This window comes from Rhipicephalus microplus, chromosome 6 (genome assembly GCF_043290135.1).
Source record: "Rhipicephalus microplus isolate Deutch F79 chromosome 6, USDA_Rmic, whole genome shotgun sequence".
Classification (NCBI taxonomy): Eukaryota; Metazoa; Arthropoda; class Arachnida; order Ixodida; family Ixodidae; genus Rhipicephalus; species Rhipicephalus microplus.
In genome coordinates this window covers 98,549,790-98,577,513 of record NC_134705.1, presented here as the reverse complement: position 1 = coordinate 98,577,513, position 27,724 = coordinate 98,549,790, and the positions used below count along the sequence as shown (strand labels likewise).

At 43.5% G+C, this 27,724-nt stretch overlaps 1 protein-coding gene across 3 annotated transcripts; it reads right to left on the bottom strand.

Annotated features, from left to right (window-relative positions):
- LOC119186785 (uncharacterized) lies at positions 1-27,379 on the bottom strand. 3 transcript variants are annotated; one of them, XM_075866273.1, is made up of 7 exons: positions 27,134-27,379; positions 17,793-18,667; positions 16,641-16,819; positions 14,812-14,893; positions 7,445-7,640; positions 5,192-5,254; positions 1-4,274 (listed from the first exon to the last, which is right to left on the bottom strand). In XM_075866273.1, the coding sequence occupies exons 2-7, from the start codon at positions 18,611-18,613 to the stop codon at positions 3,642-3,644; spliced, it is 1,974 nt and encodes a 657-aa protein (XP_075722388.1). In that variant the 5' UTR covers positions 18,614-18,667; positions 27,134-27,379; the 3' UTR covers positions 1-3,641. The 3 variants fall into 3 exon arrangements, with proteins under 3 accessions (XP_075722388.1, XP_075722387.1, XP_075722389.1); XM_075866272.1 differs by lacking the exon at positions 27,134-27,379 and adding an exon at positions 19,666-19,967; XM_075866274.1 differs by lacking the exon at positions 27,134-27,379 and adding an exon at positions 19,509-19,615.
- Between the last annotated feature and the right edge of the window lie 345 nt (positions 27,380-27,724).

Here is a 27,724-nt window from a genome sequence, read left to right as displayed (position 1 = left end):
TGAGAGCGCACAGAACAGTTTTATTAGAATATGTTGATAAACTTCACGAGTCGAAAACAAAATAATTTGTCACTTCAAATAGAGTCATTTCCTTTTACTGCCCCTCTGCAGAGCAACAGCAAAGATCAAGCTCTTCATTTTCAAGCCCTAATACTACAATGCTATGCACACACACTGCTACAAAATTAAAGATTAGAGCAGCAAAGCAACAATTACGAGCTAATTACCCGGCATGGCTTGCACGAATGCACACATAATCTGATGAAACACTGTACTTTAAAAATAAGCCTGTAGAGTTCTACATCCCTGCATACAGACTTATGCGGCCCTGCTGAAAATTGCTTTTTTAGTACTTAGTGGGAAGCCAAAACACACAAAAAAGGAACACGTTTATATCAACACCCAAGATCAACAACTGTACCAAAAGTGTGGCAGCTTGGGATAGTTGGTATGGCATGACAATATTTATAGCGCGAGAACAAAACGACGACACAGAGACAAGAAGGACATGAAAAGCTTTGCTAGACATACACAACAGCAAATGTCTGTCACAGTTAGCCAAATAATAAAATCAAAACTGGTGTAGCATTCCGAGGAGCACTACAGTTCAATCGCCCATGCTGGAATTGATTGTACCACACAGACATATACTGATCGCCGTTTTGCTTGCATAGTCCCTTCTTGCTTGCCAGAAAACATCCAACATGCACATGCAATACAGGTGCAATTAAATAACAAAAACTCTTACGATTTCTTACTGATACCAGTATGTGAAAGGAGCCCATTTAATGAATATCCGATACCAAAAAGTATCATTTAACGAAACCAGAAGGGATCAAGAAAATGTGTTCCATTTAAAAGGAGCTCTGTCAAGAGAGAGACAAACACCAAGCCAGAAACCAACCATGAAAGAGGCAGCTGTTCCTTTAAGGCAGGTATTCCGTTAAAAAGATTTCTACTTTTGAAAGTACATTACATAAGAACATGCTGTTGTTAAAACCAGATGGTATTGTATACTGGCTTTCAGCAAGACCTCGTGCATCGCGTTTCTAGCGAGTACAACCTGCACAGCAAGTAGTATATACAATTGCTGCCTCTATTCGCTACAGCAAGCGACCCCACACATTTCAAAGGAGTGCAACAGAGCCACACATTGTCTATAACTGAACCCACCCGATATCAGACAACTATGATGAAAACTGTACAATGCACTGCCTTTGAAGAAAACAAGAGGTTACAACACCTTACACAACACAAGTCATGCCATTTCATGAGACCGAGATAATAAAGCCTTAAACAGGCGCCAACATTGTGTTGAGTTCTGATATATCTTAAAAGGATTCTCACCAGTGTTGCGGAATGAGCACTTCCATTCCATTCCGGGGAATCAAAAATTGCCGTACTTCCATTCATTTCAATTCCTTAGAATGAAATAACTTAACCGAATGGCTGGGCAGTTCAATTGCATTTGTGTTGTTCCTCAATGTAGGAAAGACGTCTTGATAGTTTTATCAAGAATGAACCTCCTATAAGGTTGCGGTCATCACATGCATTAAGAACTCCAAGAGTATGCAAAACATGTTACGAAGGGCTAGTAGCCTATTGACCTACAGTATTTATGTGGTCAGAATTTTTTGATGAATGACGATGTTTCAATACTGTGTAAGCTTAAATGCGTTTGTGATAAATGACATAGTGTATTTTAATGCTGACAAAAGTTGTTTTCAAGAAGACCGAGTTTGGCACGCCTCTAGAGCGGTATTCATTGTGGAGAAAAGTAAGATTTGGTTAATGAAGAACAAAACCTTCCAGATGTGCTTGTATTCGTTGGAACAGTGCATCGCTCAGCTAAAAGGCACTGTGTACTTTTGCATTGAATACAGAAAACTGAGCTGCACTGCTAGTCAACACTCGCACTTTTCAAGCGCACCTCGCAAGCACGAATGGGGTGAAGAGAACATTCCCTGTGTTCACCTGTGCGCATGTATACAATGTCTTCGTTGTCACGAAGGTTATTCACACATGTCGGGTACTTAACTACTCGTAAGATAAAGATCAGGCTATGCATAGAGTATTCGCCACATCAAAGCACGGGTATAAATGGGAACCAATGTGCAGGGATAACTCTGCATGTGCAGGATAATATGTGCTGGGATAATAAATTTTGTTGTACACTAGCTGATGCCATGGTTTCTGTTTTGCCATTTGGCAGATCATACACACTTTTACACCACACCTACCATCGGCTGACTAATTAAAAACGTACGTAGAGAGTACATAGAAAAAACAAGTACTCGGGCTTACATGACTAAATTTGAGCATGATATTACAGCAGTAGCAATTAGGGGAAAGCAAGATACGTTTCTCCTCAATGCTCACTTTGCCTGGAGATACAAACAATCATATATGCTGAGTCGTATCAACCGAGCAAACAAAAGATGCAAAGGAAAAGAATAATAATAAAGCGATTATAATCAAACGATCTCACCCCAGAGCAGTGAGAGTGGAGGCTGACCAGCTCTAAACTCGACAAGACCTGACCTCCGGGCTAGAGCAGTAGCAGCCACTCGCTGCTTTTTAAACTTAGAAGAGACCTCACAGACCTTCACCGATTGAGTATTGGACAAAGGCGCTCATGTGTCTATACAGGGGAGATATTAGTGCAAAGTGGTTGGGGTAGTGGAGTATGAGGTGAGATGGCACGCAAGCTGGTATACGAAAGCTTGCGGTGAACACAAGCATTCCGCCATCATCAATATGCATAATAACTTATAGAAACGCTTTGTCAAGTACACATCCGAATCGCCAACAGTGACGGAAGAAAAATCAAAAAGGGGGATGGGGGAGACAACAGGTTGGGGCGCAGCTGAGGAGAAAGGGTCACTAGGTGCAACGGGTGGATAGTTATGGTGCCACCGTAGTTCTGCACGATGGATACCAACGGCATATAGCTGTGGTAACACGAAGACAAACTTCGGTGCAACACAACTTAAAAAATGAATTGCAGTAGGCATGTTGCCTATCAGCAACATGCTAACAAGCGATTTAAAAAATACTGCTTTATTATTAAATTTGAGGCTCTGACAAATGTCCAGAAAACTAAAAAAGAGTGCGTAGACAAAAACATGCTCGATTTAAGAAAAAAAAACGTAATTACATTTTCGTTCCATTCTGTGCAAAAGGCGCTTACAATTTCATTCCCATTCTATTCCAAGGTCGTCAAAATGTGGAATGATTCCAGATTATTTCTAATTTCGGAGTGGAAATTCCACAACATTGATCCTTACTACACTTCAAAGCACACAGTCAGAAAAACGAGTGATACACACACACACACGGTTAAGACACAAAATGATGAAGATGAAGTGATCACACAAGTGAGGTTTGACGAGCACGTTCTGATGACAATTTACAAGATCACTGCTTCTTTCTCAAACAGCTGTGGCGGCGTCGAGCAACTTAACGTCATTGCAGTGCCGACAATAACTCTGTAAAATGACCTCAGACTACAATAAACATTGAAAGCTTACCAAACATGAATATGTAACGGTAAGTGTAGGTGAAACAAGAGTAATTTACAAATTTGCCCCAGTATCCCTCACCCCTCCCGCCAGCAATGACCACACCGTTGCCAGACCCTCTCACAATAGATCTCTCACTTGGTCTCTGAGAGAGCTGAGCACTTTGTACTGACTGTCCGCATTGCCCACATTGTGGCACACTTCCTGTAGCAACACAGCGACGAGTTTCAGCGTGCTCTGCCGGCGCAGCTGCCAGCTGTCGATTCGCTCAGTGTCGTCGAGCATCTCTACCCTGTCCAGGAGGTCATGTAACGTCTCGACGCTGTCGATGGTGCTCGGCACCATCGTGCCACACGGCAGCAGGCTCAGGCGCGTGCCCTCGATGGCCACCATCACCGACATGTCCGGAGACACTGTCACCGACCGGGTGATGCACGGCATGGGTCGGTGCACGATGTGGACAAAGTTTACTGACCTGTTGCTCAACGTCTTCAGCCAGAAGCTGGAAGTGTCCACTTCCATCATGTCCATGACTGTGAGCTTTTTTTTCTTCTTCTTCTCGACTGGCGAAGGCCCCTTTGAAAGAGTTCGCTTCTTCGGGGTGCCTCCGGTGTTCTTAGACACGGCGCACGTTTTGGCGGGGCTTAGAACCTTGGCTGGTGTCTTCCTCTGAAACAAAGACACCACTGCCTTGCCTGTGTTGCTGTAAAGGACGGACTCCACTTCTGGTGACAGTGCATCACTAGATGCTCCCTGTGTAAATAAAAGAAATAGTATGCCGTCATGCTTGAGAGCTTAAGAGCCCTATCCGTTCTGCATGTGTAGGGGTAACATGCAATGTAAGTGAAAGAGCTTCTGTGCATGAGATCCAGAGTGCATACGGAAAGCGACAACACTCAAGGAGTCTAACCACAAGTTCTGCAGAAATCGGCAAGCTTTGTGGAAGAGGCCTACCAAGTTGTCTCTCAACATGCTCTTACCAACTCTGCGGTTAGATTTTGTTGTAGGTAATCATTTTTCTTACCAATCCAGTATATACTGAGATTTTGTTGTAGGTAATATTTTTTCTTACCGCTCCATCATATACTGAACTTTACAGCAGTACAATCAATCTATAGCTTCGCCTTTATGATTCACTTTTAATAAAAGGGTGTAATCATACTACGTCTCATCTATTGAAACAGCAGTACTTGTAAGTAAAAAAATTGCAGTTTCGCCTCGAGGTCACCACAATGAATGCGATAGCAACAAGTTGAAATACCACGTGAAGAGCGGCAAACAGCTCTAATTGTGCAGCACGCTACTCAAGGACAAAGGACACGCGAAAAAGTCACACACAAGGTAAGCGCAAACTAACAACGTTTACAGCTCGACACTTAAAGGGACACTAAAGGCAACTATTGAGAGGACGTTGACTGTTGAAATAGTGGTTCAGAAACCTCGCAGTGTTACTTTTGTGCTAAGAAAGTGCTTATTTTAAAATAAAGTCACGTCTTTAGTAGTCCGCATCGAGTTAGCGCACCTCAAATTACCCGCCTCAAGCGGAACGTCTCACATCACTGCTGCCGTGCATAATGTTGTGCGGCTTTACTGCATGGTTTCTGACACTAGTAGCAGCAGAACGAAAGTAGCGGGAGCCACAGCAGCAACAACGAGCATTGAAAAATTACCTGCAATGGCTTCTGAGATGGCAGACGTGCTTGGTTCAACTGGGCCCCGCTAGATGGCACAACCTGTCCAGAATAACCAAGCGAAAATGGAACTATTGAACAACTCATGCCATTCCCCACAGCAACATCCAGCGGTTTTTTTTTTTTCATGAATCAAACATAAACAAGCAGTGTTTTATTACATCTCTTGATGCATGGAAGGTTCTTTATTTAGTGCAGCTAGTTTGATTACTAGTGATTAATTGTAGGTGGTTGGTCTGACGTCATCGGGATCATTTTGAAAATGTCCTACAGTGGCGCATGCATTCTTGTGCATTCGCCTTAATTTCCTGAAAAGTAGGCCACTGCTGTGGATAATATTGTCGTTTTAGACGTCATACGTTGAGCTTTCACTCTGATGTAAATTGTCATTGAAATTCAACGTCCCTTTAAAGTACCCCTGACAGCAATAGCTTTGTGGCTTCTTTGTCATCACTGGTAGTGTTGTCTTTATAATTCCGAAATTTATTCATAAATACTCGAATACATTATATAATTTATGGCACCATTGTTAACTCAAAACTATTTTGCATCAATTTGAAACGTCCGCCTGAATACTATAAGAAACGAGCACACCAGAGCGGGGAAACGCCTGAGACCATGTGCTCTTGGACTTTGGTGACGCTGAACGCGTTGTTTTCAAGTCGAGAGACCTGCGCGTGGTGAAGAATGAAACGAACTGGGCGATTTAAGCATGTCCATCTCAGAAAAATAAATTACAGCATATCCACAAAGTGAATGATGATGAGTGGGGCGAAGCATTCGTCAGTTTGTCCATGTTTCTGTCAGTCTGTTTGTTCTTGCTTCTGTCCATAAATGCGTCCATCAATCCGTGAATCCGCCTGCCCACGCGCCAGACAGACAGACAGGCGATGGACGGACGTGGCCAGCGGATGATTCACAGTTTGCCGTTAAAACCCTCTGAAGCTTCGCCCGACTCATCATCATTCACTTCATGGATATGCTGTGAAGTGGTTACTACATACATGCAGGCAACGACCAACCCATGCCTTAAGAAGCTTCCCTATAAAAAAAAGCACTTTTGGTGTAAGTAGCCAAAACAACCTTGGGAGCAAGCTGACAACAGAGCGAGTGGGGTGACGAACAACAGTGCTCGCTGAATGCCAGTCGGGGTATTGTACGCGCCCCGCGAATGTTTTCAGTATGTGTATGCAAAATTCGAAATTTCATTATTTTTCAAATGGTGCTTGGTATTTGATTAGTGCACTGAAGTTTCACTATTTGAACATCGCAAAGCCACATACAGTGAACATTCCTTTATAAATAACTCAAAATTTCAATGTGCTTCACCTCATCACATTCTCGTATTGCAACAAAGCTGCCTTTCGCGCTCTGCCACAGTCGAAGTTTTTTAAAACACAGTCAACGTCCAATTAAAAGAGACCCCTTCAGATTTTAAATATGCTTCAACACATCACACTTTCGAATTACTGCAAAGCTACCTTTCACACTACACTATGGTCACACATGCATTGACTCGAGCAATTGCTCGTTCCAACATGGAGCTGAGAGATAAGGCAGAAGTGGAGGCTAAACTAATCTGTTCAGGACCTGAAATTTGGGCAGCAATTGCGAAAAATCGGAAGCCAAAAATATTTAGCATCCGAAATTTCAGATGAAAATAGCATCATTGCCAACATGTGTGAAATGTTGTAAGCAATACTTTGGTTGCACCAAATAATGTACACAAATATAACTCAGCCTCTGCATTGCCTCATTCTTGATAACACAACTATGAAACACCGTGCTGCCAGGGCTTCATCAACCTGGCCAAAAGAAACAATTTCATGTTGCTATCTTACAGAAATTAGCTTATGAATAGTCTCCAACTTTTTTTTTTTTCAATTTTGCTTCAAAACACTCAAGAAATGTTTTAAATTATTCATAAAAAGTTATAGAAATGTTCCAAAAACATTTTATTCACATTGCATTTCCGATTCAGAATTTTAATTCACTTCACCCCCAAAATTTTGCAATTGCACAGCTCTAAAATATACCCACTGCATCTTGATGCACCACTATGCTATTGGCTTCTGAAGAGCAATGTTTTTATTCAGAGTGACAGTATAAAAACTCCTGAAACTTCTATCAGTACTCCTTTAGGCTACGTATTTCAGGCATTCGAAGGAACTGTCTTACATGGCTGTCACCACTGAAGAGTGTAAAATGAAATGAAGTGCCATCCCCACAAACCTCTGGGGCAACTGTGGCCCTGAAGATGGATGGAACAGCAGTGCCGCTCATTAGGTTTCCAGAACCTGGGTCGCCGTCGGTGAAGTCGTCGGGTCGGAAGTGGTCAGAGCAGATGACAGTCGTTGACGCTGGCAACCAGCCTGCACGACCGATTGCCTTTGCCCACTGTTTTTTGATAGCTGTGCTTCTGGGAAACCTGCAAGCAATACGTCGCATACCTTTGTCATGAATGATTGGCACATTTTGCTATTCCAAGGCAGTACAGTGATAAAGATTGCGCATATGGAAGCCAACCATAGGCAGCGATTGCGAGGGGGTGGCAGGTGTCACTGCTTATAATATACCACCTGCAAAATTCGTAGTATCCCAGTAACACAATGCCTCAAGGCGGAAGCAGGTAGGCTGCCCTTTCACTTTAAAGCCTGCCCAGAGCACACATACCTTTATTTCAGGAGGTAAAAATGCTTTATTAGAGGAGTCCTGACTGTGAAATATTTTTGATTTTTCAAGTCTAATTTCAGTTTAGTATGGTCATAGTTGAACTAGAAAGGTACACGAGCGTTCATACTTATGGCCTTTACAATGCATTCGTTTTCATCTCCCACTGCATCACCATGTTGTCGCTATTACCCTGCCATTGCTGGCAGTGGCGTTCGCAACTGCAATCCGTGCAAGAAGTCACAGCTTTGCCCCAAAGATGGAGCAATGAACGCGACAGCAACAAATTCGAAGGTCACGCACAGAATGGCAAGCCGATCGAAACGTGCCCCGCGTTTATCACAATCAAATGGCGCACTAAACGTACTTACAGGTACAGATAAATGCGAATTGTCTCAGTTGTTACTTTGCTGTGTCTGAAAAGCGTGCCCTATTCGCAAACAGAGGCTGTGCAACGATTGCAGTGACCTTTGTGCACCCCATAACTACAACAGAATCAATCCAGTGCAAGCCCAACGCCAGCCAAGACGTATGAACCTCCCCACCCGGACATAAGGGTGCACGAGAGATCGTCCACTCCCCTCCTCTCCACGGGCCAAAGTACGCGTGAGAAATGAGAGCCATCGCATGCTCATTGCACCATCTTGCTGATAATGCTGAAAACACGATAGTTCCTCTCCAAGATGCTCGCCAACAGCAGTAAGTGGCAGATATAGATAGCTCGCCGTTTGAAAGTTGAATGAGGTGCCCCTCGGTTGCTTAACACCCCTCACCTTGGTGGCTTAACACCTCAGTGGTTAACGCCTCAGATTTACAACGTGGAGGTCCCATGTTCGATTCAGCACTCCATTGTCTTTTCCTGGATTTTTTTTTTCTTGCGTTTTCACACACACACACACACACAAATATATAAGGTGAGTGACGGCGATGCAGACGCCCACGTCCACGCCAATGGCAAGATCCAGCCGAGAGTGTCGATATATTTGCCATCACAATAGAATTTACACGCAACAGAGCAAAAAAATAAAAAAATCATCAGACCCTAAGCAGCAAGCAAAAATGCCCATTAATACGGCAGTGTTGCTGCACCCCTTGTGTTGAGCAGTGGTTAAACCTCTGGAGAAATGCTACCATTGTGTTGAACTCGATTGCAAAGGCTGTAAGAAGGAATGCTAGCGCACCTCTCTAGTCCAGCCGTGATCTGGCATTCCCAAAATTGAAATGTGAATGGTTTCACATATTGTATGAATAATGCTAGCGTAGTTAATATTGTGAGGATTACTCATAGACTTCATCTTTTCATCTGATCAATTTCATGTCACTTCCAAATGTCTGCCTTAAACCATACGAAACTAGTGCCCCACAGCCGGAGTGCCTACAATAACGTGCACTCAGGCTTTGGCGACGATTAAGACATAGTTTTCAAACTGGGGCCCGCGTGCAGAAAAATTTTAATGATGTGGGTGTCTCGGTTTGAGTTGCACCTGTTAAGCATGTGTCCACTCAGAAAAAAAAAAAAGCATTCTTGGCCTGGGCAGCCAGTACTAGCTCAAAACCAGTATAAAAACAGAACAAGAAGGGTGAGCAACGATAGCCCTTGTTGCTGCCAGCCGTGGTATTTTGTACAGCTTACGAGTCTTCCGTGACGTCGACAATACCCGCTCTACTCGTGAAACATCACATGGGGCCTCAGTCTATGTCATACCAGAGGCAATGTCATGAGGTGCTGCCAATTCAGGGGAGCGTTTACACTTACTTCAAGACAAAATTAAAAAATATCTTAAGCTGACGTCCACCAGTAATAATCGGTCAGAAGTACCCATGTATACAAGACAATCAAACAACACTAACATTTCGAGGTTTCAATTTTGGTGTTAGGGGTCTTTTAACAATTTAGGCTTAAATCTGGCAGACAACGTCCCAAAACCACCATATGATCATGAGAGACGCCATAGTGGAGGGCTCCAGAAATTTCGACCACCTGGGGTTCTTTAACGTGCACCTAAATCTGAGTACACGGGCCTACAACATTTCCGCCTCCATCGGAAATGCAGCCGCCGCAGCCGGGATTCGAACCCGCGAAGTGTGGGTCAGAAGCCGAGTACCTTAGCCACTAGACACCGCGGCGGAGCCAAATCTGGCAGACAAGCAGCACTAAACTCTCTAAAGCACACACTATAAGCAACATGCCGTTTTCTGGTAAAGGACACTTTTTTATTTCAGCCAACTAAAGTCGAGCCATTTATGCAAACCACTACCCCTTACACCATTTACTGTATTTAGTCGCATAATTTGCGCACTTTTTTTCACGATTTTTGAGGCCCCGAGAAGGCGGTGCGCTAAATGCGCGGGGATTTCGTGAGCGCAAATGAAATGTTGTCTCACAGTCCTAATGCACGCAGACCATATATTTTAAAAAAAAGAAGAAATAAATTAATGCACAAACAAAACTTACTAGTTAATTTTGAAAGAATTAGCGCATACTTCAACCAATCAGATCGGGTAACGCGTGGTCTAGCGGGAATCACTTATCGTGAAGTCCGATTAGAAATCATCGTCGCGGCTGCTGGCACCACCCTCCCGAAGCGCATCGTCCTCGTTTCTATCGAGCACGTTCGAAAGCCCATTTTCTAGAAGCTCTTTCAACAATGCTGGGAAAAAGTATGTCCAACAACACGGTGATACCGGAAAAGCTAAGCGTCTGCACATAATTGAGAAGGCCTCCTTCAATGGCGAAAAACTTGCATTAGCATGTGTGCAGTCTTTTGCTTTCTTGTGTACTGATCGCACCGGTCGTCACACTGAAGTACGTCCCTTTGGAGTGCTTTGCGGCGGCACGCTTCCTGTCTTGTTCAGCAAAATATACAACAGCGAGCTTGAATTCCTCCATATATATAATTACTGCAGCACATGGCAAGGTATATATAATTACTGTAGCGCATAGCACAAACCTAAACTTCTGAAATCGACCAAGCGTGCGTTGCAGCATGGATGCAGAGAACGAGGGGAACAGCTGACGCGAGAGGTTCTCTCATACCTCTGATGCTGAAAGTTGTTTGTTCCGTGACGCGAGCATGCATTCTCGACATTATCACAGTGGCCGAGATTGGGAGACGAGGGGAGGCAAACGCTCGAGGAGTTCCGGCGACCCGTCAACAGGTTTGTGTACGAATGCGGTATTCTAGAAACCCTAGTTCAGGGGAAGTCCTAAGAAGAAGGAACTTGGCGCTCGCAGCCTGTTTGACTGCGCTCGTCTGCACGGCGAGGCGCGCATGCGGTCGAAGCATCGAAACACGCTTCGAAAGCTCCAAAGGTGCGCGCGCCGGCGAGCTGGCTCAGGCGAGTCAGGGAGCCTGAAATCTGCGAGTGAATGTTTTTTTTTCCCGAAAAGTTGGCAAAAGATTAGGGGTGCGAAAATTATGCGAGGATGCAAATTATGCGCGTAAATACGGTAGCTGTCAAATAACTACCGATGAAACGGTTCGAATCTCACAAATGAGACCTTTTTTGGAAAAAAAAATTCAGTGCCCCCCAAAAAATACAGCTAGTACGGATGAGTAAGCATTAGTAAATAATGAATAAGTAATTTAGTGAAGTGGTTGCTAAACCTGTAAGATGTACAACAATGGCTGTCGGCTTCACGGTAAACTAGCTGCAGATGTCTATTCCTTTTTTTTTTTTTTGCACCATTCCCTTCTTCAAAAACATCCAAATATGTGACGCTCGTGACGACATTTGACGCAGCCTTGAAAGAGGACCGACACACATGTCATGGCTGAAAGAAGGGGGGGGGGGGAGTGAAAGCAGACATCAGCACATTGTATTTCATGCCCATTGTAGAATACAGGTCACCAGTCATGCAACACACAGTAGACATTCAACAAAGAAGAGCGAGGCTTCGCTTCACTGTCACTCTATGACCAATGTGGCGAGAGATAGCACAAATGACCTGACTGGTCCAGTGCAATACAACTATCAGTTCGTGTAATCCTTTAAACCACATTGTCTTCTACTTCTTTCATGTTTACGAAGCAGCGAGGACTCGCACATTGCTTTTCGCATGCGTGGCTGCATTTTAACAGTCATCTATTGATGTGATAGCATTAAAAATAGTGTTTTGCAGAAATTCTGTTGTCAGCATCAATGACTGTAAGTGAAAAATTGACATCGATACGAGGACAGATCGAGGAGTTTTGCCTTGGGAAATCTTTTCGACAAATTTCTCTCTTTTTCTCTGTCTTAGGGTTACTACAAGCCCCGCCAGAAAAATCTGCACACCTGTTCTAGAAGCCAAGCAGAACAGAACAAAAGGGATGCACAGTGGACTCCAAATAAATGAAACTCGCTTAAACGAAAATGCCTCACTAACGGGACTAAACGGGCCCATATGGCTGAATTTATATGTCTAACGCTGTAAAATTCACCGGTTAATCCAAACAGGGCTTATTGGTGACCTACGGTTAAATGGCACAAACGCTAAACACAGCATAGACTCGCTCGTGCCAAAGGTAGTCTAAGAACCATGGTAAAACCTTGAGACAAGCCAATCCAGTAGCCATTCTCGCTTGTGGTGGCTACGGGAGTCGAATCGGCGAGTCAGTTGTCTGTTAGGCTTATTTCTGCGGCTAAGTGTGATGGATCATGGTTTTATTTCAGCCCAGTAAACAGGAAGCAGCTGCACCATGCACTCTCGCTTGAAAAGCAGCTGCAAATTCTTCAGGAGCTCGATCAAAGCGGCTTGCCCAAGACCGAGGTGGCGAAAAAATACAACATCCTGAAATCCATGTTGTCGCGGATCTGGAAAGACAGAGAAAGGATTGAAGGCGCTGTATAGAACGGGGCCTTTACATCTAAACAGATGCAGACGACGCCTTATGAACAACTAGAAAAAGTTCTTTTTCTGTGATTCAAGTGTGCACAAAGTTCCGATTTGTCCACAAGCGGACCGATTCTCGAGCAGAAATTCGAGAGATAGTCATGCAAATGGGTGTTCAGAACTTCGTTCTAAGGAACGGATGGCTCAGCCGCTACAAAACACGCCATGGCCTAGTCCTCAAAGCAATCTCAGGTGAGTGTGCTGCAATCAACAGGCACATTTGCATCGACTGGCAACAGGGGCGGCGCAAGGAAATTTTGATGAGCTTTGAGCCACGAGACATATTCAATGTCGACGAGATGGGTTTTTTTTATAAGGCGCTCCCATCAAAGACTCTCACCTTCAAAGGTGAAGCCTGTAGTAGAGGAAATTGCAGTAAAGATCACATCACTGTGGATCACTGTGGCGGTGGGTGCAAACATGGCAGGAGATGAGAAATTGAGGCTGTTAGTAATAGAAAAATCAAGGCACCCACGTTGTTCGAAAGGTGTTCGACACCTTCTTGTTGCGTACCATTGATTGATAGATATGTGGGGTTTAACGTCCCAAAACCACTATATGATTATGAGAGACGCCGTAGTGGAGGGCTCCGGAAATTTAAACCACCTGGGGTTCTTTAACGTGCACTCAAATCTGAGCACACGGGCCTACAACATTTCCGCCTCCATCGGAAATGCAGCCGCCGCAGCCGGGATTCGAACCCGCGCCCTGCGGGTCAGCAGCCGAGTATCTTAGCCACTAGACCACCGCGGCGGGGCTCTTGTTGCGTACCATGCGAACGGAAGAGCGTAGATGAACATGTCCATTTTTGAAAACTGGCTATGGTAGGAAAACGCAAGATTTACGAGGCAAGGCAGGAAGCTTGTCTTCATCGTAGATAATTGCCCAGCCCACTGTCAGGTTGAAGGACTCCAAGCTATCACTCTAAAGTTCTTGCCAGCCAATGCAACGGCAGTAATGCAGCCGATGGATCAAGGTGTTATTCAGAACATTAAGGTTCATTACCACAGACAATTGCTCCATCGAATGCTGCTTTGTGCAGGCAGCAGGAAATGCTACAGCATGAATCTATTGGCAGCCATCCACATTTGGCTCGTGCCTGGGAGCAAGTGAAGGCAACAACAATACACAGATGCTTTCACCATGCTGGCTTTCAAGCGCAAGCAGCAGTATTCAGACAGGTTGTGCCCTCTGCTCATTTCACGCTGCAGGACTACGAATCAATTGATGAAAATGTTTGTACCTGTCGTGAGAAGACTGTAGAGTAAATGATTGCCGAAGTGCAAGATGAGAATCAAACTTCCAGCGATGAAAGTGATGACACTATTGCCAGTCCGGTGGTGCCACCAGACCATTCAGCTAAAGAGGCTGTTGAACTTTGCAGTGCTATTTTGAGCACGAGGCTTGTCCAGAATTTCTGGCTAGTTTGTCAGCCATGAGTGCGTACCTTGTGAAGAAACAACTCAAGCTTGCCAAACCCCCTCCCTTCACTCCTTTTTTTTTCTCCTGTACTCATCCACACGAGTAAGGTGAGGTTTGTGCAATTTGAATAAAGGTTTTGATTCATTAAATAAGTGTACTTTGCTTAAATGAAACTTCTGATAAATGGAACAGCTTACTAGATCTCCTTCGAGTTCCGTTTAAGAGGAGTGGACTGTATATAACAATATTATTTGCTGGGCTTTAATGCCGTGGAACCACAATATTATTACAAGAGACACCGTAGAGGAGTGCTGCGAAAAATTTTACCACCTGGGGTTCTTCAATGTGCAACTAAATCTAAGCACATGGGCCTGGAACATTTCTACCGCCCTCGAAATGCACCCGCGACCTGCAGATCAGCAATCGAGCGGCATAATCACAAGATCACCGCGGTGGGTCGGCAAAAAGTACGTAGACCGTCCATGCCCATTTATGATGACGATAATTTGTGTTTCTAGAAGACAAATTATGGTGAGCCTAAAGAGCGTAGCCTCTAAAGAAACACTACCCACGAGAACTATCGGAGGAGCTCCAGCTTTGTACTTCAAAGCGGAACTTGGTGGCGACTCACTTGTGGAATGATAATGGGCAGTCCGTGGACTTGTCTGAGCTGTTGGTGCAATTAGGAACGCAGCACTTCTTCACTGCGGCACCTGCGTTGGACAGCACAGTATAAACGGCCAGCTGGCCAGCCCAAATGAAACAAGAACATTCTTCTCAGCTGACAGAAGTTTAGTTGAGCCAGCGAACAGCATGGAGAAAAGAAAAGAACACCAGAAGAAAACGTGAGATAGGCCAGTTAGCTTCGCATACAGTGGTAGCGATAGGAAACATGTGAAAATCTCAGGCACGGCAACTGAGGTAAGTGTCAACCAAAACCATCACCATCGAATGCGAAGGCGTTAGTACTCCGACGTATGACATTCACTCATTCTCGTCACATCAAGCAGCTCTGCGTGTTGCGTAGTCAAATTTTTCCATACTGCGACATGTCTATGTCGCTTGTTTTAGACAGAAAACTTGAATGCTCCGACAAATTTTATTAGAGGTTCTGATGACAGTACTGAGCTAAATTTATTTTAGCCAAAAAAGTCGAGTATCCCCCCCCCCCCCCTGCAAACTAGCCTTTTCATCAGCATACCGCAAGCTTTCCTTATGCAGCACGATCGACATTCAGCGATGCAGATCAGCAGGTTGTATACAGTCTAAACACTTATCAAGAAAAGTGATCGGTCTCTCAAAACACTTAGTTGTTAAGTATGCACACAGTGGCATTCAAATGTAGCATAAAGCAAGCGAGAGTGTCATTCCAACAGACTCTATGCCTTCGGGCAGTACGCAAGGACTTATTGGTCATCTGTCCACTCATTAAGGATCACGCGTGTTACCGTACATGTTGCCTGCTGGCAAAGGCAAGAGTGTTTTGCACTTCCCATGGTGGCCATGAGGGGCACTGACTAACAGTCCCAGGTTCGCATGTACATGAATAGCCCATTGAATGGATGAGGGCACAACCACAGCATTGGGCGTGTAATCGGGAGGTTACTGAATTGGACTCTGCAGGTGGCATGTTGTCTTTTTGTCCACTTTACTTTCTTGAACATTTATATCCAAATTACTACAATGCACTTCAAGAATAGTATAATTAACCTTTCCTATACCTTTCTTGGCTTCAGTGTCTGCGGGTTTTCATAAAGGTTGTGTGAAACAAAAATAAACTAGTTCTCGAAATACCATTCCTTAATTCACTTCAGTGCGAAGGCACTTCGATGCACATAATTCAAGTGACGGTAGCCCTTGTTTAAGACCGGCACCTATGAATTCGGCAGCCCAAAATGTGGAGAAAAAATAAAAACAAACAGTTTGTATAAGATTCTTTGTGTGCCATGTTCCACAAGTAGCAAATAGGCTGCAATTTCTTACCACACGTGTTTTGTCAGTGGCGCGTGCCGCTGGTTTTTTGTGCTGTCCTTCACCGCCCTGTCAAGTTGATTGCCCGGGATAAAGAAATGCCTAACCACGCATGTTGGCGAACTTATGAGGCTTGAGTTGCTGCATTTCAGAAGCGCACTCCAAGCTACATCTCAGTGGTGTTACCGGAATGAAAATATCACCTCAACCAACAAGAACAGAAAGACATTTCGTGGGAATCACGAGAGTTCCCAGCACTCAAGGTTAAGGAACTGCTTGAGAAGAAAGTCGCTCAATCCTGTGTAATGACCGCATGGAGTTAAGATTGCGATAATATTACAGAAACTACCTCAAATACTTATAATACTAGATGTAAATGTACACCAATGATGAGGCTCTTTCCTTTAGCTTAACGGACGAATCTTTCATGCATAAATTGCTACTTTGGTTAACAAAAGTGCGCGTAGTAAACTAAAGCAAAAAACTTGCTTTCTTTTGAAGGCTTCCCGCGAACCATTTTGATCAGCACGCGCTTTGACATTGGACGCTCTGCTGGCTGTGCAGGGCTGTTGTCTTTCACTTCAACCTCGTCGCACATCTGTGGTGCCGGCTGCGTGTTGAGGGCACGCTTGTGCAACTTCGCAACAATGTTGTTACGCTGCATGTCACTGAAAAGAAAAATGATAGTGTTACTCAAAAAAAGGAAAGAAAGGCTGGCAGCTATTAAAGCTATAGGCGAGAGTAACATGTCAGCAGAGAAGCAGCAAGGTGCAAAAGGAACAACGCCATTACGGCTACTCTGTGTATCACAATGCTGGCATTGTTTGTCACGAGCAGCGTTTCAGCTGTGTGGCTGAAACGCTGCCAGATAGGTTTTCCTCTGATTGTACTTCCTTTTTTGCATAATGCATTGAACTAGCTCATCTAGTAAACAGGTTGCCTCAACAATTATTGTCTGGTGATAGTCCAATTGGTTCACGAAGTTATATGCATGCAATCAGCCATTTTCATCTTGTATGCATGATCAATTATTATGGTGATGCCCGTTTTACCCAATGTGTTATGAAGCCTTTTTAAGTAACTAAATTTTCAAGTAACAAGACCTTTTTAAGTAACTGGATAAATATTGAGACTTACCTGAGAATTCGGACATGTACCTGTTGCCCAGAAAAATATTAGTTGATGTTAGCTTCATGTTTATGGCATAATGAATGTATATAACAATCTCTAGAGTTGATATTTTGAATAATTGATTGATTTGTGGGGTTTAACGTCCCAAAACCACCATATGATTATGAGAGACGCGATATTTTGAACAAGAGCCCACAATTTATTTCTAGTGATGAAACTTCGCTTATTGACAGATTTATAGTCATGTGTGCAGACGCCCCCCCCATAAGACGGGCCTGCCTACATCGTCACCTATTGTGTAGCACACCGCTTCAGTAAACTGTCCAATGAATAACACTCAATACTGCTGCCAAAATACACCATGCGGCACTACCTGTTCGCTACATGCACAGGAAAGCACAAGTAAAAGAAAGAGCACAAAGAAACAGACACTTGCAGATTCTAGTTGAGAGAGCACCTAAGCCATAATCTTCAATACAAGAGTTCAGCACAATTGAACATGGGGTTTACCCGGTGCTGCCACCTGGTGTCGAAGCTTGGAGGAGGGGTTCCTTGCATTCTGGGCAGAGCATGAACGGAGAGAGCGGATCATCAGCATCAGTTGAGTCTTCGACAGCAGACTTTCTAAGTTCTACGAAGATCTTGGTCAAGTCTTCTCGTGCAAAAGTGCGTTGGCAGATATCGCAAGTGCCTCTGTCAGAGTGGTCGATCGACTTGTTGCCTGTGTTGGATGTTTCGCTTCCAAGCTTCAGGTGATGCGAGTCTGGACTTTTTTGGTTAGCTCGTGTCGTCCCTAGCCGCTGTGAACTAGCTGTCATGGTTGGAGTTGTCGCAGATTGCAAGGCTTTAGATGCTATTGTTGTAGCGGTAGTTTTCTTGGGCGAACTAGACGGCGTTGATGGATCTGTCACAAGCACTCCAACTGCATGCACCTCTGTCACGGCTGCCGTTGCCTTTGTGGCTTCTGGCTGTTGCTCGGGCTCCACCACTTGCGGAGCGTTCGACTCCGGTTCTTTCGAAGAGTGCTGTTGCTCCCTGTTCCGCTCTGCTGCACCCTTATCTCCCAGAGTAGCCTTGCCTTCGTTTTCTGACGACAACTCAGTCCTTGGCAGCTTTTCAAGCTGTTCACCAGAGGTGGCTGGCGACCTTGCAAGCATGGACTCATCAGGAGCGGTGCCATCGCAGCTCGTTGTGCCTCCTGTCGAAAGTGCAGTGGCAAGCATCGTAGAAGGGTCCACTGTGAAGACGACAAAACTGTTTGTGCTTAACGGTGATGATGACTCGAGTGCATTTTTTTCTGTCCCGGCTGCTCCAGCTGTGTCGGTGGACATGGTACGCGCTCCACGGGCCAGTTGCCTGCTAGCGCCGCAGCTAGTTTTGCCGACCTGCGCACATGAAACGCAAGTAAAGCTGTCAGGCATTCACTTTCACTGAGTAAGTAATCTTTGAGAAGGTGGTTCAATTGAGCAGAATAAAAAGATTGCAACTTTAGTACAACTTGTTGTGGGGCTAGTTGGTGCACACGGGTATAACTTAGCAAGCTGCTTGTTTGGGCTAGCTGGTGTGTGTGTAGCATTCTCTTGTTCATCATCCCTGAAGTTCGCGCTATATGCCAGTTCAAGAAAAGAAAGAACGCTGTCGCAATACCTGCTACCATAGCTACCTCCACCACAACTGGAACCATTGAGAAGATACAACTGTTTCATCCAAATCTGATGTGCCTCCGAATCAAATTTCTCACGGGTTCGATGAAAAAAGTGATGTGAACAAGACCATTAACACATACGGATGCTCGACCAATTGCGTGGCAGCAGGGGCGTAGCCCGAATTTTTATTTTTTTTTTTTTTTTGGGGGGGGGGGGGGGGGGGTTCGACCATTTACTATACTTATGTATGTTCATGTATGCGTTCGTATGTGTGCGTGTATATATACGCAAAGAAAATGAAAAATTTCGGCGGGAAGGGGTTCAACCCCCTATTGGCTACACTAATCTGTAGCAGCTTATAAGGTAAAACACCGCGCCGCGAAGCTCGAAGGTGCGATTGCCGAGCAAGGCGGCAGCATTTCCAAGGGAAATGCTGCCGCCGATATTACTATTACAAACCGGTATTACTATTTACAAACCGGTAACGCGTTAACCCGCGCGGTCAATACCTCCCACGTTTCTCCAACGACAGTACAACGATCGGTGAAACACGACCACGCTACGCAGATCTTCGACTAACCGGCTAATCCGACGAAGGAAGCAGCACTCCAGAGCGTCAAACTCGTGCAACGCGGCTCTATACGTTAGCCCGTGCGCTTGATGCCCGTAGTACGTTTCGCGGACGACAGCACGCCGGCCGGAGAAATGCGACTACGCTACTCAGCACTTCGACTAACCAGTTGATCCAGCGAAGGAAGGCGCACTCCAGTGCGTCAAACCGGCGCGACGCGGCTCTTCTGCAGCCAGCGAAGCTTCCAATGGAAACTATATCCCCCTCGAAGAAGCTAACGCTGAGAAAACGATACCCAGTCGTCGACGGACCGTCCAGTAAGCGAATAAATTTTGTAAACATCTACCGATGGCGATGCCGCTAGGAGCACGGCAACAGGCCAGGCGTAAGCGAGGTTTCGGTTTCGTATTCGGCCGCGCGATGAATGCGACTGGCGGTATCGCCGTTTCAGAATCGAATCCGTTCTAAAACGACGGTCGTCTTTCATGTAATCTAAAAGGCCCTGAATGATAATACGATTATTTAGATGTAATTACAGCACAATTTACCATGAATTCGCTGGACGCGCGTGTATCTTATAAAACTTTTTTTTCTTTAAAAAAAGAAACAGAGAAAAAGATCTTGCCGCTTACTTTGTTCGCATTTCGCGGACTGATAGCGTTTCCCGCTCCTAAGAGGCTAGCCCTAATCCAACACTAAACACGATTACATCCTAAATTGTGGGCAAGGACAGCTAACATATATTTCAAAACTCGGAATGAACAAGCAAATGATTCCTGCACCTAGAAAGGCTCAAATATGAGAAAACAAGGGTCCATTTGTTGTTGGATTCCCCCATCATGCACACAGTGGTACTGAGACTCTGCAATCAAAACAAAAGTTCTACCCTGACTTTCTCTAAAAATAGCAACCATAATTTTTCACTGTACGAATAAATTACAATCTTAGACAGGCATAAACACTGTCACATCATAAGTACGTTAAGTCAAGGCACATAAAAAATAAAACTGTCTACTAAAATGTGAAGAATTTTCTCACTTTTTAAGAAAACGCTTGCAAGTAAGTCAAATTATTTCAATAACACCAATTTAATTTCATTTATTGCAGTTAATTTCAGTTTTCCTTGTACATTGCAATGGAACAACTCTCCATTACAAAGACTCTTATGCTTGCTAAAGCACAAAAGAATTGTTAAGAGCGAGGAAAGATTCTGAGAAAATTTAATATTATAAACATTCGAAGCACTTTGGGCATGTGTTCAAACAAAATCAAGATACAGAACTTCCCTATATTCACAGCTCACCACTTCCAGATTCTCGCATGGCTTATGATCCAAGTATGGGTCTTGTATTTCTTTTTCAACCTAGATTAGAAATTAATGTACAGAGCTACCGGACGAGTAGAAAGCACAGAAAAAAGAAATTTCCATCTAGAATGAGAAGAATTGTCAACATTTTTGGAAACGACACAAAACCTTGCCTTGCAAGCAAATCAAAGCATCCAATAGCAGAAATCTAATCTCAATTATTGCAGTTCACTGCGCATGTTATGTGAAGTGCTTTACATGTTAATCAGCACTAGAGAGAACACTGAGGAATTGATGTCACCACATTTTCCCCGTCTGATATTATGGACGCAGAGGTCTGACACACAGCCAGCAAAACTTTCCCACGCAGTGACCCCGTGAGGTCTTTACAGGCAGAGTTCCCTGCATGCCAAAGTTCAATAAGCTAGGTTGTAGAAAGGGCAAGAACATCACACCATAAAGATGAAGAAGTGCACATTTGACAAGAACGAAGGAGTTAAGAAATACATGAAGTCATTTCTGAAAAAAAATTAGTTGTGAGTGTAGCAAGTACCCCGCATTTCTTTTCCCCTTTGCCTCAGTCAAAGTGCGGGACTTGATAAACAATCACGAAGCAGCCCAGGTTGGGCCCCTCATTCAAAAACCAGGAAGTACCTTAACAAAATGATCTTAAGTCGACGCAAATGTAGGTTGACACAACCTCTCAAACAGCACTTTAACAAAATAAAAAGGAGGAAAAAAATGCACGAGTTGAAAAAATGCAAAAATTTATCTATTTACGTTGTCACTGGACTGACTACTCATTTACTGGCTCCATATTGATACAGCGCCTGTCCTGTCATGCACTCCTCTGTCCTATGCTCGTAAAAAGTAGCACTGGAACACTTTAAAAGAACACTGACACAAAATTTTCGCACCTTGTTTTTATTTTTTTTAATTGTTGTAGCAAGAAGTAGTTTATGACCCACTTATCATAGTTGGAAGTCTTGTTTCTGCGAGTGCGCAACCATTATTTATTTAGAGACATTTTTAGAGAATCCCACCGCAGTTTCTGTTTCGAAAAGTGCCGAGCTAGGCAAGATCAGTTCCGGTAGTGAGATCAACAGAGCTGGCTACGTAACCACGGGAAATTGCAACATAGGCACCCAGCGCAACATTGTGTGCGAGTGGGTGCCGCACCGATCCGCCAAATCAAACTCGTGACGTAGGTGTTTATGCTGGCACCGCGTTGACGTCGCGTCACGAGGTACTCTCAACGTCACTCAGTCACATGCCATGCCCTTTATAATTTATTTTAAATATGTTATAGGCTACATTTGCCCTTGATATTGAGGCTACATTTGCCCTGTGTACATCTCTGCATAAATATATCTAAGCTTCAAAATTTCGCGTGAGTGCTCTTTTAAGTAGAAGCTAACGTATCACCAACTATAGCTTCGTGACGTGATTAAAAAGAAGTTCACTGCCGATTACAACACTGCCTGATGTAAATTCTGAGCACAGCGGGTTGGAGCGAGGCCAATGATGTTACCAGTTTTGCCTTTCCTCAGCAAGATATCGACTACGCCATAAATCACGATTTTTGGTGAGCACAGTCTCTCTCAGTCTTTCTATGGATAAGCATGGTGGCTGCTACTGATCTGTAAGGTATCAGGTGCCCTTTGTTGATGCTACAAGCGGCTGGTGACCTTGAAGAATCATGCTTGAGCCCTTTGTAGCTGGTGAGAAGCATTAAGCCACGCAGTCATCGTGCGAATTTGTGTGATGACTGGTTGTTATTTTACTCTTTAGCCATGCTAAATTACACAAGTTAATGCGACTCCTTGCCTCATATGACATCTGTATAAGGTTTTTTTTTTTTTTTTTGCAAATGAACTTCTTGCGCAAGTGTGACTCTGTAGGGTACTCCACTGCAATTCAGAGGGCCCGAGTTCAAATCCAATTCGATCGTCTAGGGTACTTTTTGCCACCACTTTTTTGATGCCCACGGGTTACTTTATCAAGCTTATTTGTCATGCCACAGATGGCAACAGCAAGATTAATGGCGATACTGCGCTCAACATAGGAACAGGCACCTCACAGCTGCACTCTAATTAAAACGTAAATTGCAGATTGCGAAGGTGGCTTCATGACGCTGCTTTGAAGCTTTGCAGAAAAGCTAGCTTCGCAAAAATACACGGCGATTATTTTTGGACATTTTTTTTTTCAACGAATCGTGGTTAAATGCAGGCTGCGCATGAGAAAATATGCAATATGTTACATGTTGAGCCGGACGACAAATTTAATGTGTGACCACCATCATTGGCAATACTAGTTTCAACCGTTCTGATCGTATGTCGACTCCCCCCCCCCCTTTTGGATTTATAAAATTTAGATAAAATGGGTCAACCTGCAATCGTTAAAGGTGCTCTATGAAAACCAAAACCACTTTTCATTTATCAGTAAAGTACAACTTCACAATCCTAAAAACACCACTCTCACTATGACCCCGTATTTAATAAGTGAAAAAACACGTGAAAAGAAAATGCAGGTGATGACACCACCTTTATAAAACACCATAAATTTTGAAGGTGCCTACTGGGTCCTACGCAGCTTCTAATTATTAAAAATAAAGTACATTGTCGCCAGTCGGTGCCATAGACCTAGCATGCAAAGTTTCAGATAATTTCGAGTCAATGTCATAAAAATTCCAAAAATACATTAAAAAAAATTTCTGAGGTCACTCGCGAGAGACTTTGACATGAAGTTGACCTTGATTTTTTCAGCTAATAATGACTTTCGATAGTGAAACATATGGCATTAGACTTCTGAAAATGCAGTGCGTCAATCTAAACCCAGCCACTGTTTCTCTTCAGTGCCCCTTTAACATATGGCAGTATCGCCACAAACCTTGAGAACGCTTTTGTCCAGGTGAACAAAGGGAACGGCCTTCGAATTCAGCGTCCCTCGGCCCAAGCACCCGCTGGTAAAGTCTTTGGAGACAAAGTGGTTCGAGCAGATGACTGTCCACCCCTTTGACGGCCACTGTTCGCAACCTATGGCTTTTATCCACTTTTCCTTCATATTATTGTTCCTAGGCAAGCTGGTGGTGGGTAAACAGCCCAACATGGCTGTTTATTTACTAATGGCAAACAAATCAGTGACAATGAAATCAACCTAGATGTGTAAATGCTTCACGTTTATTCAATGAGCTATCGATCAATGCATCATCACACTGTCATTGTTACAAGAGAAAACGAATACCCCTACTGTATTAGAATTTCGTGCGAGAACCTTGGATTGTGGATTACATTGTGGATTATGGTTTCTTTTTCTTCAGTATTTCTACACGGCTGCCTCAGTTGATTTACTATTCCTAAAAAAATGTGTGTACACTTCCAATTTTGCCAAGTGGTTTCACAATCCACAGTGCACACAGTGCCACATTTACAGGTGAGTGTGTGCATGTGCGTGCTTCTACCAACCAGACATGCACGTGATCTAAACCAGTGACCTCAACCTCCTGTCACATTACCTTGAAGGAACACAACAAGGTTTCATAAAGAAAAGAAGAATTAAGGCACTTTCGCATTACACGTGCCAAGCCTTATTTACCTAGATGTGAAGCTGGGCAGCCTGCTTTGTTTCTTTGTGGTTGTCGCTATATATATCTTTACTCCTCTTTCTTTGTTTTTTTCTTTTCCAGATTTTCTGCCTTTTTTTCTCTCTGTTTATTCCTACTTATTTCAACTTTTCTTCTCATTTCTTTCCTTTCTTTTACTGTCTTTCTATTTCTCGCTTGTTTTTCTTCTTTTTTCTATTTTTATAGTAGTACATGCTCTTCACTGCATTATGCCAATAGACGACCGCATAAGACAGCTCGGGGAGGGGGGGCTCTAGTTGGTGCTTTGAAATTAATATCATCATTAAGGCAATTGAATAATGAGAGGAAGAATACTTCTCCTAGGTGCAAGCGCGCACTTGATACAGTACCGATGGCTATGCTGTATGTAGTACTACCAGGGTTTTGCCAACCTACACAAGGCTGTGAGAGCATACTACAGCCCGGGTCACTAAAGTGCTTCACATTTGCAGCATATATTTCTTCCGGAATTCTAGCAATGACAAATTTTATTGGCTAACACGGTAATGATGGGTGTTGGAATGTTAAATCATCTAATCTTCTTACTTCTGCTGCGACCGACAGCATTTATTAATCTCGAGACTTTGTATGATATCTACATACTCACTCATAAATGCATACATATATACATGCACACATACATACATGTATACATGCTATTAAGTACCAATCAAGTGCCCTCCTACAGTAAAACATGATTTGACAGTGTTTAGGGGGGGGGGGGGGGGGCAGTGGAGGGTCTCTTGCTCAGTCGCAAATCAAATTTCATAATCGCCAAAAAAGAAGCCCCTAAGAACACACACGTGTGGTTCGAATGAAATGCTTCATTGAATATGCATGGATTTAAGGTTTTTACAGAACCGAAGGGGCGCTATTGTGCAAAATATCTTGCGTAATAAAAAGAAGGGGCAAATATGTTCTTCAAATGTTCAGACAACTTGTGACAGCTCTGAATGTAACACCGAGGCATGACAGTGAAAAAGTACAAAGGAATGGTGTGCCTATCTAAAGACTATTAGAACTTGGGTTCTTGGGTGCTGCTGCTGCTGCAGCATTCTGTTGTAGAGCGCAGCTTAAAACTTGGTGGGAAGGGAGAGGGGTACTTGCTTTGGAGAGGGGTACCTATTTCAAATACGTGCAAACCTCATTGTAAAGAAGTTGCATTTTACACGAATATCGTCATATACAAAAGTTCATTGTAAAAGCATGTTTCTAATACTACATCTATTGGCAGAGTATTCTTCATTTGCTTCGTTATAACCAATATTTCATTATATACAGTTTTGTTATATCGAGATTTGAGTGTATTTTAAAAAGAGCAAAGGGGTGCTCGCTCAAGTAGGGGCACTTTCTCAGGATTTTAACATGCGCACATGCAAGGCTCCAAATTGATGTTTGTCAAGACCAACATATATTCATAAAATCAACATTTGCCCATTGTGAGGAAGAAGATAGACACGTGCAGAAGCACACTGCTATCGCCTGGCTTGCTTGGCTGTTCGCTCCCTAGCTACGCCCTGCCTGCTGCTACCCTCCCGGTCGCCAGGTACTTCAATAGACCCCTGTCATTGACTGTATACTGATAGAAATTCTTGCTGCCACTCATTTTCAATCACAATTCTATATCATATACACTTCGACCTCTTTATAACATAGCCACACTTGATATGTAAATGACTTCGTTATGTCTGAAAATTCGCTACAAGTATATATGAGAACCACTGCACCTATTGGGCTATTTATTTACTTTGTTATAACTAATTCCTTATACCCCTGTTCCTTATACTGAGGTTTGAGTAAATTAAGACATGGGAATGCTAAATTAGGCACAATTCAACGCTTGTGGCAAAAGCCAAAGCCTCACATGTGAAAGGACAGAACTCCATTTTGTATCATGCCAGTGTGGTTGGTGTAGCTGCGGACACAGCACTTTGTGTTGCTCAACCCTGGCCATCAGACAAGTCCAAATGATAGGAAAAGCCTTATTGCTATCTCGCTCGTGTCGAGATAGCTTTCAAGACAAATAAATACGGCCTCAAATGAGATTGAAGCTTATCTCCCCATAAGTTGCCCTATAGAGGCCTAGGAACAGCCCTATAATATATTTCGGTGAATGAAAAAGTTTACAGCTACAGCAAAAAGCAATAACCTGCACATATTTTGCTTCAAATTTTTGGAAAATGGTTATTGTTGTCGCTGCTGCTCTGTTGTGGCTCAAATTTAGTGGAATGACCATGTTTTATCACTCTGTTATAAAGTGCATGCTAATTAGGCCCTACTTGTACTTTACTCCTGATAAGAAATCAAGAAGGAAAGTCAAGTTTGCTTTTTAATTGTCACACTGCCCAACAGAAGCTACAGAAAGAGGCCATTCCAGGAGAGTCACCACATCTTATTTCTCATTTGTAGCCATTTATTTATTATTTATTTATCTAGCAGAGAAGCAAGAAACATGCCCTTCTAAAACAGTTGTGTCGATAAACTGATGTAATGTACTCAATAAAAATAAACAAGACAAAAACTTAAAGTGGCTTTTCAGGTATTGCACAAATGCTACTCTACATATGTGAAGCATGAACTTAATATATTTATTCAGTGTCTCCTCGGTGGCAAATAAATCTTTTATTCTCTCTCCTTTTAAGTTTTCAAAGCAGATCCTCACGAGTAATTAAAAAAAACATAGCAATAGAACTGAGGTCAACTCACAACGTGAACTTGACAGTGACGCAGAGAGCGGCGTCGAAAGTTGCACTATGTCCTCTGAACTGTCTTCAGTTGGCACTTGTGACGACTGCAAAGCTCGCACGTGAGGACTTCGCTTTGCAGTGACGCCTTCATAACGTGCATGGCTGAAAGTCAAAGAAGAGAAAAAGAAAATCTTATGCACTCTCTTCCAACCCAAAAGCTGTCCCCTTCGCTTCCTGAGTTTACGAATACTCAAAATTTTGGCTCCACTTGGCTTTGAGTGGCTTGAAGCTGCTTTTTCATGAAACGACAATCAGCAAGTGTTCAGGAGTTGCAATTCACCACCTCGACCTTTTAGGCTTATCAATTCAAATTGGGTCCCAAGCTTCACAATGGTCCGTTCTTTTATTCCATACAAAACCAAAACACAATAATAAACAAAGCCGCAAGTGCATTCAAGGCCCACGAACATGAAGACTAGGCCAATTTGTGTAATTAAATCGCATGGTGACTGAATGATCATAGCACCAGAGTCCCCACTAGTAAATTTTAGGAAACTCTATGTCCCCATTCCACCCCCACTGCAACTACGAGAAAAGCGAACAATTTACC